This window comes from Patiria miniata, unplaced genomic scaffold (assembly GCF_015706575.1).
Source record: "Patiria miniata isolate m_02_andy unplaced genomic scaffold, ASM1570657v1 HiC_scaffold_14, whole genome shotgun sequence".
In the NCBI taxonomy this organism is placed as follows: domain Eukaryota; kingdom Metazoa; phylum Echinodermata; class Asteroidea; order Valvatida; family Asterinidae; genus Patiria; species Patiria miniata.
The window spans coordinates 6323070-6341491 of record NW_024037052.1 but is presented as its reverse complement, the minus strand read 5'-3'; the positions used below and the strand labels follow the sequence as shown (position 1 = coordinate 6341491).

Below are 18422 nucleotides of genomic sequence, written 5' to 3'. Positions count from 1 at the left end.
CTGGACGGCTTCAAAGCATCTCTGCGCTCTAGTAATTTAATATAGCTCTATGGTTACAATGCAGGCTTTCAAGTATTCCTACTTTTCATACTTTTTCATACTCTTGTTTAACTTGCTCCTACTTTTTCTGCTTTTTTTTCTCTTGAAATGCCTACTATTTCCTACTTTTTTGTCCTACAATTCCGAAATTGAAATGTCATTGAATGTTTTTTCATAACAGTGTAACACACTGTCCTATGTAAATCACACAATGAAGGGCTTGGGCGCAGGAGTACTGCAACTGTACTTCCAAGAGCTTAGTTGAGGATGGAGCACAAGTGTTGTGAGCACAGAACATGCCAAATGAGGCTGTTGCATGCTGTGGACATGAGTATCAAAGAAAACTACTCCGGAAAGCCTGCAAAAGTCCTACTTTTTTCCTGATTTTGTCCTCCAAAGTCCTACTTTTTCACCTTGGTCTGCTTGAAAGCCTGAAAATGGTTCTCTTTTTTTCCCAAAGCTGTTTCCTTGGATTGAATCTTAATTTCAGGTATCGTCGATGAAGTTTTAATTTACGAATCCATGGATGTTCCGATAACAAATTTCTTGGCTTTTTTCATATTTATCGTGTAAAACTGAATATTTTGAATTCATCTCAACAAATGCTTTAATTCAAATTTCAGTTCGATATCAACATTTGTCTCTACGATTTCTTTCATGTAACCAGCCGGTTCCGGCTTTTTCATGTTTTTGGAAAAATACTCCAGCATTCCAACCCTTTGCAGGCCGGCAAAATAAATCCTCGCATTGCGTGTATGGAGAAAAAAAAAATTGGCTGCATGTCATCATTCAGCCAGTAGGAAATTTTGTTGGCTTTTTATATTCCCTCATGAGCCAATTAGAAAATTGGTTACACGCTGCGTGTTGTCAGCGTGCTAGACTCGTATCAAGTACGCTCGATCACATGTAAGTTTTCTGCATACACTCAGATAGATAGTTTACAAGCTCTTTGTACTTATGTGTGAGTCTCGGATCATTTTGCATGCGCTGCTCGATAGCGATCGTAATGCTGGTGCGATGCAAGAATGTATGTATTTGGATGTGAGTATTGGTGTATTGAGTTCCTGTCATATTTTTCCGGCCCCGGAAAAAAAACCCCTCTGGCATCCCTTAACCCTAAAGTCCGAAGTCCTCCGCGATACGGAAAACGGACGAAATTCACGGAAACTAAGGACAAAACAGAATTCTATACTAACTGCCAAAAAGATACATGAAAACTTGAAAAGGAACCTAATAAACAGTTTTCGAAGTGTTGTCTTCCATTCTTTCTTACCAAATATGCACATCGTAGCGGTACTGAAGCGATCGCATGGCCAAACACACACATGGGTACGTACATTAATTGTACAACGTGCTGCACCATCAGCATCACTGGTAACACGGCAGTACTGTGGGGATTCGTACATGTATTTGGGAACCAACTGAGTTCGTGTCACATGGCGCGCATTATATCACAACTGCTGAACGTGTATGTATTTATACACGAGTTTCTGTATGCCCCGCGGCCAACAGGCTACCTCGTGCGTGCGTACTGCATGCGGTGACATCTAGAGTGAAACTTTAAATGAGTGTTGTGTGTGATCGTGGTGGTTTTTTTAAAGAAAACCAAAGAAAACGGAATTTCCAATTTTAAGAAAACAGAATTTTGATTTTAGAAAACGGCAAAATTCGGACTTTACTTAACCCTAACTCCCTAGCATGATTTACTACCACACCCATCCTGGCAAATTCCAACACCATATGGGAAACTGCACACACATATTTCTGACTTTGACTCTGGAGGGGTGCCTACCCAATGTAAAAGACTGTCAGTTTAGGGGTACTGTACCCATCCTGACAGATTCCAACAAAACATGCCCATGTTGGGGTTTGATGGTTGAGTTCTGTTAGGGTTAAATAAATCTTTCATGTAAAAATATCAAAATAATCAATTTATAATTTTTATTATAGAAATACATTTGTAATCAGTATAACAATATTTGAAGGCCGAAATGATTTCGAAAACTGTGAGCTGTCTTGTCATGAAAAAGTTTTACATTTTCACAAAAAAATGCATGGCTTTAATTTCAAACGTTTTTACAGCAGCAACTTGGATATCTTCAAACTTAATTTGGAATTGGTCCTGAAACTTTGCTTCGTTAGTTTGGTTTGAATGGACAATTATCGGTAAGTCAACTTCTTTGTTGTTATCTACTTCAGGCTTTCAGTAAGAAGAAAGTTGAGGACCGCAAGGAATGGCTGACTGACTGGCTGAGAGAAAGGAAGTCGAGACGTGAGGCTGGCCTCCATGACGTAAGTGAAAAGCTGTTGCTAATACTGAGAAACGTTCACTCTAGTTTTGGCTGGTTTGTATAGACTTATCCAGTGAACAAAATCAGGAGTCAATTACCGGGGGCCAAGTGTTCTTTATACTGTTTGGCATCTGCAAGGAGAATACCCACAAGACCTTCTATGTTATTAGTCTTAGCGATTCGTAATTAAAGAAAACATGGTGTTACATATGGGAGAAAAAGGGGAGCTTTTCTTGGACTTGCCATTATTAGAAAAAGAAAAGAAATTGCCTACCCCATGTGTATCAAAATTGTACGTGTAGGTTCTGTTGGGTTACCGGAAACACACACCTCTGTACTGAAACTGTATTCTAACAGCTCAAAAAATTGATTGAGTTAGGTCATTTTGCCCTTTGAAATTGTAAATGGCCTAATGTTTCGTGTAGTAACCATGAATGCTGCTTGTGTTGTTGCGTAGGTCTACCTGTACGGCAAGCAGACCAAGTCCATCAGCTACAATGACTTCATCAACAAGGAGCTGGTGCTGTTCTCAAACGCTGACAACGAACGCTCCATCCCATCCTTGTGTGACGGTAAGATGTTAGAGCTTCTTGTTTTGAAAAAAAAAGCTAAAAATAATCAGAGGTCATCCAGTCATTCATAAGTCAACCGCTAGTCAAATTTCAAATCAAGTCACAAGCTTAAGACTTCATGCATAATCGCTGTTTGTACGCAATGGATTGAACCCCCCCCGTATGCATGGTGTACGCAATGTTAAACCCCCCCCCCCTTTCGTGCATACATACTTTATGGACGGCCCCAATGGCGAGAAGTATCCCTGACTAATTTTATTCTGAATGTGCATGAACCAGTAGACTTTTCGTGTGCGTGAGTGTTAGGCGTCGTGGGCAAGACAAGAGGAATTTTCGTATCAATTTTCAGCCTACCATCGTTAGAAAAAAAAATGAGTTTAAAAAAATACTGCCCTTCATTTGCCAAAATTGCCAAAATTAGTTAGTCCACATTTTGTTTGCAATTGGTTGGTCACATGAGTGCAAGCCAGTTAGTCTGGGTTCCCTGACCTGACAAGACGTCTATAAATTGCTGTTTCATCTGAAGTAGGGTAAGGGAACCAGACTACAAGAAGAGCATTTTTTTCTTGGTTTTTCGAGCATCTATGAACACAAAACTTCAAACAAGTCAGTGTAACAATATTTGCTGTAAAATACTAACACCCAAATCCATCCAATTTAGAAAATTACAGCCAAAGCAGATGCTGTATATTACTTTTAATATGTGTCTGTCTTAAATGTTTGCTTTTTCCAAAAGTTTAAGTCCTCAGGTAAAACAATCTTTTGAAAAACATTGTATGGCTAGAAAATTAGCAATTTAAAAATAAAATCTGTTTTTGAGGGTGAAACTAAAAAATAGCTTGGACAGTACACATACAGATCATTAAAAGATTTTTTGTCTAAGACTTTTCCGCATTACTTAAATCATCACTTTGTGATCTGTTCCTTGTACATAGGTCTGAAGCCCGGCCAGCGTAAAGTCTTGTTCACTGCCTTCAAACGCTATGAGAAGAAGGAAGTCAAGGTGGCCCAAATGGCTGGTGCCGTGTCGGAACTCTCTGCCTATCACCACGGCGAGGTCAGAAACCAGACATTGCTTCAACGGCCCTTTAAAAACATTGTTGTAGATTGGTAGAAGGTTTGGGACAGTATAAGGAGTAATGGACAGTTAAACAAAGAAATTGACTGAAAAGGGGTTTGAACCTGCAACCTGTCAATTGATGTTCTGGTGTTCTACCAACTGAGCTATCTAGCCCTATGTTGGCGGTTCCCCGATATCGTCGTGTCCGTGCAACAAGGTCGTATCTCCTTAAATGGGCTGTATGTGAAACAAGAGTTTCAGAATGTCAAAAGGTCGTATCTCACTTGAAATAACCTGGATGTACACATTAAGTCAATGGAAGTCGAGATACGACCTTGTTGCATGGAGTGTATTCGCGCGAGATACGACTTTGTTGCAGAAACGGTACGACCTTGTTGCACTGACGCAACGATATGTCAATGTCTTTGTTCTAGGGGCTTTAGTCAGAAGCCATCAACCCGTATATGTATATACCATGTAGCCAGGGATTACGCCCAAAATCACGATGCTAGCAACATTAAGAATGCTGCATACCCGGGCAATAGCAAACGGGGATCACTCAAAGAGGATACAGCTTTTTATTACAAATTTTCAAATAAACCGCAAAGGGAAACTGACTAGGTGCATTATCAAAATTTTCAAATTTTGAACCTTCGACCTTTAGTTTGCCATTCCGGTGCTCCACCAACTGAGCTATCTGGTCCTATGTTGGCAATTTCCCAACGAAACTTTTTACAATGATTTTTTCATGTTCAAGTCATTCTAAAAATTTGCTATAAGGCCAAAAAAAAAAAAGTCGGTCTCTGGTCAGCGCGCGCGTCGATTTTAATCATGCGCGTTGATCTTTTTTTTTCCAAAATGTTCTGCGGTAGCTCCAACAGCGCCCTCTATTTCCGCACTTCAATTTTTTTTACCAAAGAGCACCAAGGAATGGGAAATTGCACTAAGGCAAATGATCGAAAGCACCAAGGCAAATTATGGAGGACACCAATGTACATGAGAACACCAAAAAAGCAAAGTAGTACCCCACCTTGTCTGTACAATCCAAGCTTGAAGAAAAAAAAAAAAAAGCAAAAAAAAAAAAAAAGCCGCGTGGCCGCGTCAATTCCGGAACTTTGGTCTGACCAGAGACCGAACACTTTTTTTTTTTGGCCTAACTGTTGAATTATTATAAAAATCAAATTTTAGGATTAAAACTTCCGTTGTTGCAGAATTCCTTGATGAGCACCATCATCAACTTGGCGCAGAACTACGTGGGCAGCAACAACTTGAATCTCTTGCAGCCCATTGGTCAGTTTGGTACGCGGCTGTACGGTGGTAAAGACGCTGCCAGCCCCCGTTACATCTTCACCCAGCTCAGGTTCGTTGTTTACTCTGACATTCATCCCTTCATTACCTATTCTCTTTTCTTGTGAACATTTCTTTGTGGTTGTCCTTTGAAGAGAACACTCCTCAACATTGTGACTTTTGGGGTAGTCATTTTGATGATCTACACATTCTCCTACTCGAGTACTCGCAGAGAAACAGTTCAGAAATTCACACAGTGCAATATTTATTGCAGAGTCACTGTGCCCAGTGCGACCAAATGTGACCTGTTCTGTCAAAAGCAGACGCTTCTGGGCAGAGGTTGAAATTGAGATAGGGCCAAAAAATGCTGTGGGGGTGAATTTTTTTTGATTTTCTAATTTTTGCATATTTGTAATCTTGAACATGTCTAAAATATACAATAAAAGTTTGAAACCCTAATTTGAACACTAAAAATAGTATTTTTGATGATTTGTTAAGGTGTATCAGTTACAGAAATGTCACTTGAAACAGGTTTTAAAATAGACCCCAAACTTTAACTGCCATTTTCTCCGTTTTCTACTTTTCAACACAATGAACTTCAAAATAGCATAACTTTGCCCAGGAATGACCGGTTTCAAAAATTAAACCACCTATTAAAAGGAAAATGTACATATTTTAACAATATTCAAAAATCTCTTTTTTTACCGTATGCCCAGAAAAGTCTGATTTTGACAGAACAGGTGACAAATGTGGTTTGCCGTCTATCACGCACGGTTTATAACATGTAGGCCCACCGATAGGTCACGTTGTGAGTACCGTACGGTATAATTCAGTGACTGAGAGACGATGATTTTCATGCGACGTGGGTAATATTGGGAGCAAAAAGCGGACACAGTTGCCCTAGCCAGATATTCGGGTTTTTTTTAGTTCGGGTCAGTTTTTCTTGAATTTTTGTCGGGTCGGGTCGGGTTGGTTTTATGGAGTTCAGATCGGTTTCGGTTTATATCTATGATGTTTGGGGTCGGTTTGGCCTGGTCAACCCGACCCGATGCACAACATGATTGGTATCTACCTTTCCTGGTCTTGCAAAATCCTCCAAAGCTGATGGACTTTTCAAGGATTTTGTAGAGTTGGGGCTAAGTGCTGATTGTTGTTGCTCTGTTTGAAGTAATACTTTCATGCAATGTCCCTGTCCATTTCCTCCACCCCTTTTAGTTCCTTGGCCCGTAAGATCTTCCCAGCCAACGATGACCCTCTGCTCAAGTCCAACTTTGACGACAACCAGCGCATTGAGCCTGAGTTTTACTGCCCCATCATCCCCATGGTCCTGGTGAATGGAACGGACGGCATCGGCACGGGCTGGAGCACCAAGATTGCCAACTACGACGTGCGGGAGGTGGTGGCCAATGTCAAACGTATGCTGAACGGAGAGGAACCATTACCAATGGTATGTTTGAGTACTGCTTTGGAATTTTAATTTTTGTGATTTTCTTTTCCATTTTCATGTTGAGACATTTATCGTGTCAGGATTGTTGTTGAAATTTTGGTTTGGTTTCAGTAGGGACATCATCTGGTATTGTTCAGCATATTGTTTTACTCGTGGTTTTTCATCTACTCGAGTACTCGTCCTGGCGTGAGTAGAAGTAGGTACTCGCGAGTAGCAGTTTAGGGCTCATGGCTTAATTATGTCCCCTGCAAAAAGGGAATCACTCCCTCCACCTCTCTCTCCCTAGGATTCCATTCGTCAAAAAGTAATGAAGCAAATGATCCAAAACGTTGCACAGTAAGAATAACTCAGTGCTGAAGAATGTGGAGTGCCTTGCACGCTATTTGCTTGTAGTTATTTCCTGTCATACTAGTGTATATGTCATTTTTCTGCTTTTTGGGGAATTCGGTTAACCACTCGCGAGTAATTTCTTTGCAAGTACTCGAGTAGACATATCCACGACTCGCCCAGGCATATTTGTCACTATACAGTATTATACCAATAAGACATGCCTTGTGGGTTGATAGTCAACATTCAGGCATGCAACTTTTCCTCGGATCAGCTGATTTCCTCTTTTTGTACTTCCCAAGTGTGTCATTGAAAATAGAAAAACACTGTACAAATCACTACAAAGTCTTGGAAAAATTTGAATTTCCTCTTTTTTTGTGACTTCCCAGTTGCATGCCTGCAACATTACCTCCCCGAGGTTTTGGAAGTTGAGAAACTAGTTCCCGAGGCAAAGCCAATGGAACAAGTTTATCAACTTCCAATACCGAGGGGAGCTTATATTGACTATCCACTGCAACTAAAGAATGTTTCATTTGGTTTACTATACCTCATGCATATTCACCAAAATTTTGAGTTTTCTCGGCAAAACATTGTGCATGTGCCCCCATCTTTTCATGAAGCTAAGGCGATGATCGCGCATGCGCACTTACCCCATGTGCTACTTCCACGATTGCTTCGTAAAGCGCATGCGTACTAGACTGGTGCACGGTCAACCTGTGCAATAGCCTACTACGCATGCGTGTTTCAGCTGTGCATGAAGCCTCGCGTGTGCGCTTAGTAAACAGCAAATTTAGTGGCTGATCCGTGATGGTGAATGGACCAGTGAAATCTCGGCTCTCAATCATGGCGAGTCTACTTTCCTCATCTTCCACCACTGTGACCCGGGTTCGAATCCCGCCTGGGCCAATATGTGGATTTGGTTTTCTGTCCCTCCTTGATTCGGTGGGTTTTCCCTCAGAGTTTTCTTCTGTGGTTTTCCTCCCACTTCTAAAATTGTAATTTCTCCACATTGTCTTCTCCTTACTGGGCCCCATGGGAGACCAGTGGATTCCATTGAATGGGCTACCCAGTTCAAGTAAGTATATAATAAGTGAGAATTGAATTAATATGTATAGTAGTACTGAAATATTGTCCAAGCTACTGTCCAAGAACTTATGTTGGTTATTTTTTATTCATTTGTATCCCCAACCCAGCTCCCAGCCTACAAGAACTTCAAGGGCACCATTGAGGAGTTTGAGCCCAACCGTTTCGTCTGTAATGGAGAAGTATCCATCATTGACAACAACACTATTGAGATTACGGAGCTGCCTGTCCGTGTCTGGACCCAGAACTACAAGGAGGCTACCCTGGAGCTGTTCCTGCACGGCAGTGAGAAAGTCAAACCCTGCATTACGTAAGCCAGACTCTGCTTTCTTGTATAGACCATTCCGAGCACATTATCATTGTACATTCGTGTAGGCCCCCCTTCTATGGCGAAAGCATTGTGCAAGCTATTGTATAAAGCAATTGCACGATGTTTGATTATCTGAACAATAGCTAGCACAATACTTTCGCCATGGAATGGGCCTTCGTGAGTGTACAGTGATGTTTATTGTTCCGAAAAGTTCTTAAAGCTACAGTCCATCATTCGCAGCTTTCAAAAAGGTAATTGACGTAATTATTGTTGAGAAGCATACTAGGGTTAAAGATAGTAATGAGATTAAACTCCCTGTGAAATTATTCTTTCTTGCAAGCTGTCATTTTGAAGAAATCAATGAAAGAAGGCCATTTCCAAAGATGCGTCTAAAGACGCATTCTCAGAAATTTTTGTTAGTTCGTTTTTAATTTATGAGAAGTGCATGCAAGCGTTGACACGACGTACACGCGCATGGTTGCTATTATTGGTCGGCTCAGGGCGTGACATTGTGTAGCTGCAATCGGCTAAATGAGCATGTGTCCAGGATGCTGATTTTCGGCGCAATTCAAAACATGACTTGGCGACTTTTGAATGGAAATGCTGAACCTAGAATATTGTTTTCTCGGAATATACAGCATTCACTGAGCTAAAACTTCATCAGGTTAGTTGTTAAGAACCCATCTTTAGATTTTGAGCACTTTAGTTGCTTCAAATGAAAAAAAAAAATGCACAAATGGCACATGATCTACCCTAACTTTAAGATTTTGATAATTTTATTGCTTCATTCTGAAATGATCCTGTCTACTTTCAAAATTTTCCTCACAGAGACTACAAGGAGTACCACACTGACACCACTGTCAAGTTTATTGTCAAGATGTCTGAGGAAAAACTGATGCAGTTTGAACAGGAAGGCTTGCATAAGGCCTTCCGTGTGCAGAACACGATATCACAAACCAATAGTATGGTGAGTTGAAGACCAGGCACGTTCCACACTTGCTTGTTTTTCCTTTAAGGATGGCAAATTTTGTCTCTGTCATTTCGAGGCTTCCCCACATCAGACGTAGGGATTATATCATTTTTCCCAGTCATGGGAATTGCATCATTTTCCTACCCATGGGAATTGTATCATTTTCCCAGCCCTGGGAATTGTATCATTTTCCCAGCCCTGGGAATTGTATCATATTCCTACCCCTGGGAATTGTATCATTTCCCCAGCCCTGGGAATTGTATCATATTCCCACCCCTGGGAATTGTATCATTTCGCCATCCCTGGGAATTGTATCATATTCCTACCCCTGGGAATTGTATCATATTCCCACCCCTGGGAATTGTATCATTTGGCCAGCCCTGGGAATTGTATCATTTTCCTAAACCTGGGAATTGTATCATTTTCCTAAACCTGGGAAATGTATCATATTCCTACCCCTGGGAATTGTATCATATTCCTACCCCTGGGAATTGTATCATATTCCTACCCCTGGGAATTGTATCATATTCCTACCCCTGGGAATTGTATCATATTCCTACCCCTGGGAATTGTATCATTTCGCCAGCCCTGGGAATGGTATTTCGCCAGCCCTGGGAATTGTATCATATTCCCATCCCTGGGAATTGTATCATTTCCCCAGCCCTGGGAATTGTATCATATTCCTACCCCTGGGAATTGTATCATATTCCCGTCCCTGGGAATTGTATCATTTCCCCAGCCCTGGGAATTGTATCATTTCCCCAGCCCTGGGAATTGTATCATTTCCCAAACCATGAATCGATTTTGCACACAGACAGATACCGCCTACGAGTAGTCTGGTCTGTGGTCCCTTCCTCATCAGTTCTGATGGGGAGGCGGCAACCAGTCTTCATTACGAGAACTGAATTGTTATCAGGCTGCAAAAAATGATCGAATTGTGTAAAAATAAGTATTCCATAAATAAAAACTTGCATGGATTTTTCTTCTTCGATGTCTCTTTAAAAAGTGCTAGAAAAATTGCAATTTACAAAACAAAATCTATTTTTCAGGGCGAAACTCAAAAATAGCCACCATGCATTTGTGTAAACCTCAGATTTTCTTTAAACATCGAGGCCCTTTTGTGTATCTGTTTATAATCATATTCAAGCAATTGTGATCAAAAGTAGTCTGCCAACTGTATCATAAATTTACGACCTTGCTGTCCTTTATATTTCTTTGTTTAAAGGTCCTCTTCGACCAGCACGGCTGCATCAAGAAGTACACAGACGTGGTGGAGATCATGCAGGATTTCTACACGATGCGACTGGACATGTACCACCGACGCAAAGATTACATGGAAGGCATGCTGGAGGCGGAGTCTAGCAAGCTCAACAACCAGGCCCGCTTCATCATGGAGAAGATTGATGGCACCATCGTGATCGGTGAGTCAACATTGACAATAGCTGTTACTGGACTGACTGAGTCACTGACTGACTGACTCCCTGACTCCCTGACTGACTCCCCGACTTTAAAGGGAATATACATCATTTGCTTTTGCTGTAATTTTCGGAAATGGATGGAATTGGGGGGTTGGAAATATATAGCAAATATAGCTACACTGACTTTTTTGAGGTTTTGGGTTCGAAAATGCTATAAAAACCAAGAAAAACAATCATTTTCCTGTAGTCTGGTTCCCTGACTCCATATAAGAAGAAACAGAGCAGTTTACATACATTGTAAGGTCAGGGAACCAGTCTAGCTGGCTTGTACCCGTTCATAGGTGTGTAATCGATTGCAAACAAGTGCGATGGTCAATTGGGGCCAGTATTTGAAAAAAAGCCAGTTTTTTCCAACGCTGATCGGCTGATCAGCGTTGGAAATTGATACAAAAATAGCACTTTTCTTGAAAATGACAGTATACCAGGTGCCATGATTTTACAGGATACTTTACACTGTCATTCACTAACAGTCCAGCAAGGTATTTCAAAATGATTTGGTAGTTTTATTTTTTGATGTTTGCAAATGTTGTATTTTCCCTTTAAATAGTGACCCACTTACTGACGGACTGACTGATTCACCGAGTATTCACAATATTTTAAGTGAGACTTTCAAATCCTGCTCAGCAAGACAAGTCTAGTCTTGTTTATTTTGAATGGAGATAATGCAGCTGTATTGCAACTGTGCATGTGTTCATGAAAGATTCTACAACTGTTCGGATTGGAATAAATTAACAATGTGTACACTAGTCTGTCAACGAAATGATGCCAGAATCTTTCATTTGCAATTTTCACACAGTCAAAAGGAAGAGTGAAATATTTTCACATGATAGCTTTGGATTGTTGTATTTACTTCAGAAAAACAGTTTTCTCTTGTTTTGTTGGTACCCTCTGGTGCATTCCGTGTTAAATCACCCAATGGGTACTCCATCCCCTTCAAATTTGCTCATATTTAATGTTTTGGGTAATTTAAAATGAAAAGGCTGAAATTCTTAAATTTAGCGCCATCGGACAAACGGTTTTGCGCTACCACCCGTCCTTGTTAGGGGGAGTCAGGTTGGCGTAGCGGTACTTTCCTCGCCTTCCACCGCTGTGACCCGGGTTCGAATCCCGCCTGGGCCAATATGCGGATTGGGTTTTCAGTCCCTGCCTGATTCCGTGGGTTTTCCTCAGAATATTCTTCTGGGCTTTGCCTCCCACCTCTAAAACTGTAACTTCTCATTGTCTTCTCTCCATTTATCCATCCTGTTATTGGCGCTTGCGCTGTTGGATGTGGCTGAAATAAAATTAAAATAAAAATAAAATAAAAATTTGGTCAAAATGTCTCCATTTACCTGTGAGCCAAATTTGTTGATCTTGGTTGCTTTGGAAAGGTAACATCATAAGGAATCCAACTTTACCATTATTTTTCATGTTGGAGTAATTTGAAGTATGACGACCTCTTGACCTGTACTTTGAACATGAATTTGACCTTGTGGATCACATGACCGTGAGATGAACTTTGATGAAATATGTACCCCAACATATTTTCTATAAAATATCCAAAAATTGGGGGTATAATATTTTTTGTTTGGTTTCTAGCTTATCTCAAAGTTGGCATACGAGTTGCAATATGTGATGTCCTCGTACATGTACACATTTCAGGGACAAATAAAAATATCTGCTTTAAATCCACTTGTACACTGCAGGGACAAAAAAATCCCTGCTTTAAATCCAGGGATATCCACATTTTTCACTTTGAAAGATAGTCTAAAGTCTTAAAGGGTTTTGAACAGTGTTATAGTCCAGTCCAGCACAAGTTCAGTCAAAAGTAAATCACAAGTCTTTTTACAAGTCTGGTCACAAGTAACATGGGATGAACAACACCAAAGGAATGCCTTCATCTTGATCCATTGGACAAATTGTGACTTGAATTGAGACTTGGAGGAGTTGGGATTGACTTGTTCAGACTTGTGATGGACAAGAATACAACACTGGTTGTTAAGTGTTCAAGACTAGTACGGTTAAGCAACGTTAGGGTTAATAAAACATTTTTTCATCATGTTTTATCTCCCTTCCCCTCCAGAGAACAAGAAGAAGAAGGAGATGATCTCCACGCTGGTTCACCGGGGCTACGACTCGGACCCTGTCAAGTCCTGGAAGGAGGCCCAGAACAAGCTCCAGGAGGAAGGCGGGGGCTCGGAGATCGAGGACGACGCTATGAGCGAGGTGTCCACGGCCTCCTCGTCGGCCGGGCCGGACTACAACTACCTGCTGGGGATGGCCCTCTGGAGCTTGACGAGAGAGAGGAAGGACGATCTGCTCAAGCACAGGGATGACAAGGTGGGTCTCAACCAAAGTCCATCCATGGGCGTCTGAAATTATTGTTTATTTTTGGTAATGAAACCAAGGATTCCTGAAAAGCGCCCAAGGCACTGTAGCTCGCAAGCCTGAAAAACACCTGTAGAGAGAAGACAATGAGAGGAAATTACAGTTTTAGAGGTGAGAGGAAAACTCCGGAAGAATTATTTGGAAAACCCACGGAATCTAGTCCATGGAATAGGCGCTTGCATAGATTCGGCGATTAATTATGCAAAACAAGACTGTTTCTTGACATCCAGATTGTGACTATTCAGCAGGCGCCTTCTATCAGGTCTTCCGTAACTCGTTGTTTTGCAAAAAAATGGCATCCAAATTGACCAATCAACAGCTTAGTCCACATTTCTGATTGAAATGACGCCAGAGTTTCTCAATTGACTCGAACTTGGGCAGGAATCAAACCCGGGCCAAAGAGGCGGAAGGCGAGGAAAGAAAACACTGTGCCAACCTGACTCTCCATATCTTTGTGGATTGGTTCTATAAGAAATACGGGAGGATAATAATTTCGTTCCGGTACACCAGTAAATAAATTGCAAAAGACACCTATAATAACTGATAATACCCTCCCTTAAAAAAACAAAAACCCAATAACTACAGAACGAAAGAAAGAAAACCAAAGAAGTTCTCCTAAATTTCTTTACAGTGCAAAGAGCTGGCCGACCTCAGAAGGAAAACACCGAACATGTTGTGGAGAGAGGACCTGGAAGCGTTTGAGATGCAGTTGGAGGTGAGAACAGGCATCAATCTTAATGTAATATTCACATGCCCAATGGTAGGGGAGTGCATCGGAACCAGGTACCCGATTACCCAACCGCCGATGTCAGGAACCGGTTCTAGATTATTGGATCGGGTACCTGTAACCAACTTTATACTTGGTAACTTCTCACACAATGAAAAAGAAGAGGTTGTGAATGTCATTTTGTGGGGACATTTCAAAATGGCAACCAGGCTACATGGAAGACCAAACAGATTTCACATTTCTGTACATTTTAATGCGTGACAGATGATTCTCGCAAAAGTTGCAGTTTACACCGTAAAGCTGTAAAGCCCTTCAGACAACTTCTGGGATTTGAATTTTGGGGTTGGGTTTCTTTTATGTGTACCACTTCAATAGGGTACCCAGTTCCTGTACTACCTGTAAATGCACACTTTTATCTTAACAGCTTTACAAGGCTTACTGAGTCTTTTTTCTTTTAAAGGGAATATACATCATTTGCTTTTGCTGTAATTTTCAGAAATGGATGGAATTGAGAAAAACGATCATTTTCCTGTAGTCTGGTTCCCTGACTCCATTTAAGAAGAAACAGAGCAGTTTACATACATTGGGGAATTGTAAGGTCAGGGAACCAGTCTAGCTGGCTCGTACCCGTTCATAGGTTTGTAATCGATTGCAAACAAGTGCGATGGTCAATTGGGGCCAGTATTTGAGAAAAAAAAGCCAGTTGTTTCCAACGCTGATCGGCCGATCAGCGTTGGAAATTGATACAAAAATACCACTTTTCTTGAAAATGACAGTATACCAGGAGCCATGATTTTACAGGATGCTTTACACTGTCATTCACTAACAGTCCAGCAAGGTATTTCAAAATGATTTGGTAGTTTTATTTTTTGATGTTTGCAAATGTTGTATTTTCCCTTTAATGCAGAGTTGCAGACCTCACAGTGAAACCTCTAAAACCTATAACAAACTTTTTGTTTTTATATTGTGCCATTTAAATTTAACAAAATTTCAATTAAATTTTATAAAAATTAACTTGACCCATTGTTTTAGCTATCATTTTGCCAAAATAATGTCAATATACCCATTTTTTTTACAAGTGTTTCAGAATTGGGCAGTTTGCATAAAATTGGTTTTAGTTAACTTTATCTAGTGTAGAGAACTTTGGGTAAGCAATTCGCTGTATTTCTGCTCCCAATTCCATGGTTTTGCACCCTAAAAGCCTATAAACGCCTGTACTTTGGCAATTGGAAAAATATTCAAAACCTATTTTTTGATTTCCAAACCTACTAAAAACCTTTATTGACGAAGAGGGGTACTGTGAGGCCTGCTTATGTTAGAGTTGGTCTATCAACTGCATGTAAACCTGTCCTTGTTTCAGATTGTTGAGCAGCAGGAACGTGACGACGAGGCCGCCGGTGCAGCCGCAGCCGGTGCCAAGGGAGCCAAGAAACCACGCAAAAAGCTGATCACCAAGCAAGAGACCATGCCTTCCCCATACGGCCGCAGGGTGGTCCCTCGCATCGATGCAATCACCAAGGCGGCTAGGGCTACCAGCACTGCTGCTGCCAGGAAGGCACGGGTGAGTCACATAGCTAGTCTTGATCCATGGCTGGATTTTGTTTTTGTTCTGCTCATGCATGTGTCACTGACAAGCATGCGAAGCTGCTATGCTATCAACTGTGGCAGTAGGACCCAAGAAACTCCAAGCATATCTCACAAACTTGCATTAGTTTGAAAATCCGGTTCGTTAAAACGCTCCTATGGAAACATGCATTCTGAGCCATGCTGTTACTTGGGTCAATATTGGTCAAGTGACCTATTGGTTTGTTTAAAGTATACCAGGGGAAGTGGAAGGAAACTTTGACCAATTGTGATCTTTTAAACAGAAGAGGGGGTTAATGTGACGTCACTTCAGTTTAAACCACGCCCACTGCACATTAAGTAGCATTGGAACAGAAGTTAACGTAACTTGAGTGTTTATCCAGTGGGCGCTAGTAATCAGTGGTGCGCATGTATAACACAAGTATGCAACTTTTCCTCGGATCCGCTGATTTCCTCGTTTTTTTCTTCACATGAATGCCAAATGGCATTCATGTGAAGAAAAAAACTCCAAACCACACAAGACTTTGTACAGTATTTTTCAATTTGTAATGTTACAAATTGAAAAATACTGTACAAAGTCTTGTGTGGTTTGGAGTTCCCTCGTTTTTTTTTAAATTCCAAGTTGCATGCCTGATAACAAAGTTACTAACAAACCGGATAGTGCGTGTGAGGTAGGCTCTGTAATTCTTTGGTCCTGCTGCCAAAGTTCCCGAGACTAGAGTTGATTCTTCTTGGTTGATAGCACCCAAAACTGCCAGGATGGCTTAACACACTTTAGGCATCGTGACTGTCTTCGTTAGGTGAACAAATTCCAAAATTCAGTCCTGGTCCAAGACTGTCAAAGAGCTCTGCCCCAAGGCTAGGGCGGCTCCAAACATTTGCGGAATCTATGCCAGTTCCATCCAGAAGTTAAGATCCAACTCAGAATTGACTCCAAATGTACCAAACAAAAATTAAATTCTGAAATATCGTGAATGTAGTACTGCATGAGTAAAAACAAGGCCGATGCATTTTTTTTGTTCTGTATTAAAACAAGATTTATCACGTGATATTTGTTTTGAAGTGTCTGGATTGTATTCTGAAACCCACGAACATCTGAAGTGATGAAGAGTAGATTAATTTGCTTTTTGAGGTGAAGGTTGGTGTCACTTGACAACAAGATCCTTTTTTGGTCTTGATTCAAATTTCTTGCAGAAAGAGTACGTATCGTGTGAACATTTACTTAGAGGTATTAGACTGGACATGAACGGTACTTAACTGCAAATTTATTGCAGCCTTTTTTGTTTTTAGTTGTATCTTTGCAGAGTGGTCCCGTTTGCTATTTCCCAGGTTTGAAGCATTGCTAATACTGTGTGATCCCTGGCTACGGGTTCATGGCTTCTGACTTGCATGCTTAACTGATATAAACTGGGGAACTGCCAACATAGGGCTGGGTAGCCCAGTTGGTACAGCACGGGTACCGTATTCCGAAAGTTTCTAGTTCAAACCCTGCTCTTGTCAATTTCTTTGTTCAACTTTCTCATATTTTTTGGGGAACATTCCCTTCCTTGCAGAAACCCAAGAAACTGGAGAACGGGGAGGACACGGCCAGCCTGGACGACAGCATAGAGAAGGAACCCATGTCGTTAATGCAACGCCTGGCGGCCAAGGGCACTAAGGCCCTGACCACAAACGGTATGCCCCATGAGAGTCTCACCTCCCTTGTGAAGTTGCCTCACAGGCATTACGGAACCCTAGCACAGACCCAGCCGACTCGGAAGTGGCATGTCCCCGTCTCTTATTGCATAAAACCACTGCCTGTCATCGGCCAGTGGGGTTGTCACTGTGCCAGTGCGACTCGGTGCATTTCGGACTTCTGTGGTGGAAGTGTTCAAGGTGGACACATGTTAGCAAAATCAAGTTGTAAAAACTGTTTATCTACCTTCCAAGTTTCCAATTCAAATTTATTGGATTATTCACCGGGTCGCAAAAAGACAGTCGTCCTTTGTGGATCAGGATCGTGGGACCGTACTTGTTTTTCAGCTGTGGCGTGTTTGCAATATCGAAAAGTTTTTAAAGTTGAGAGTGACTATCTCAAAGTTGGACAGTCTCCAAACGTCGTGCTTGGAAAAGGTCCACTTACCACTAGGAGTGTTCCCACTGTGACGGCGAACAGGGCATCTTGTCTGTTTATTGGGTGTGTCGTGCGATGTGTCAGATTTGCTCGATGAGTTATTGTTGCATTCCCAAACCCCAAGAAGTGAACAATGTCTTACGGCCAATGCATTTAGGAAAAACTATTCGTATAAAATAGATGCATACATTGCGAAAAACAAACAATTATATAATACCTCAAACTGTCATGTAAATGAAAATTCCACATAATTTGCCGTTTTTCGTTTGATGAGAAATATATGAGCTCAGCATTTCAAATCTAAAATGACTTTCATTTTGAGAGCATTCCCATCAAAGATTTCCCAAAGTGTTGAAGCTTTTACTTGGTAATTATCAAAAATTACAGTCTGCAAATAAAAGTGCAATATAAGGCGTGAGGCCATACAGATAACTTTACTTTGTTCACTTGTCTTCAAATAAAAAATATTTTGGTACAAAAACTGAACATTTGTGGCTATTATTCCTCATGTCGTCTTGAATGTAAAGAGTCCACCTGGGCCACAGGAGGGCTTGTCCACCCCCCCCCTCCAAAAAAAACCCCCAACGTATTTTTCTTTTTAAATTGACATATTGTTGTCGATTATTTGCTTTGATTTGTGTTGGCTTGAAGAAGTAACCATTCTTTGATGTTCACAACTGCAAAGAAATGGATCTTAGGACCTTGGAGTGCATATCTTTGTTAAAGGTTTACAAAAAAAGAAACCTTGAACGAATTCTGTAAATAGT

At 41.1% G+C, this 18422-nt stretch overlaps 1 protein-coding gene across 2 annotated transcripts in view; it reads left to right on the top strand.

The window, feature by feature from the left end:
- LOC119721978 (DNA topoisomerase 2-alpha-like) overlaps positions 1 to 18422 on the top strand; it is a 46480-nt gene that overhangs the window by 22006 nt on the left and 6052 nt on the right. For both annotated transcript variants that reach the window (XM_038191954.1, XM_038191955.1), the window contains exons 16-27: positions 2239 to 2331; positions 2788 to 2902; positions 3838 to 3959; positions 5174 to 5322; positions 6465 to 6696; positions 8217 to 8416; positions 9245 to 9383; positions 10612 to 10807; positions 12927 to 13183; positions 13863 to 13946; positions 15319 to 15519; positions 17096 to 17216. In XM_038191954.1, the coding sequence (XP_038047882.1) occupies positions 2239 to 2331; positions 2788 to 2902; positions 3838 to 3959; positions 5174 to 5322; positions 6465 to 6696; positions 8217 to 8416; positions 9245 to 9383; positions 10612 to 10807; positions 12927 to 13183; positions 13863 to 13946; positions 15319 to 15519; positions 17096 to 17216 (1909 nt within the window). The remainder of the gene's footprint in view (positions 1 to 2238; positions 2332 to 2787; positions 2903 to 3837; positions 3960 to 5173; positions 5323 to 6464; positions 6697 to 8216; positions 8417 to 9244; positions 9384 to 10611; positions 10808 to 12926; positions 13184 to 13862; positions 13947 to 15318; positions 15520 to 17095; positions 17217 to 18422) is intronic.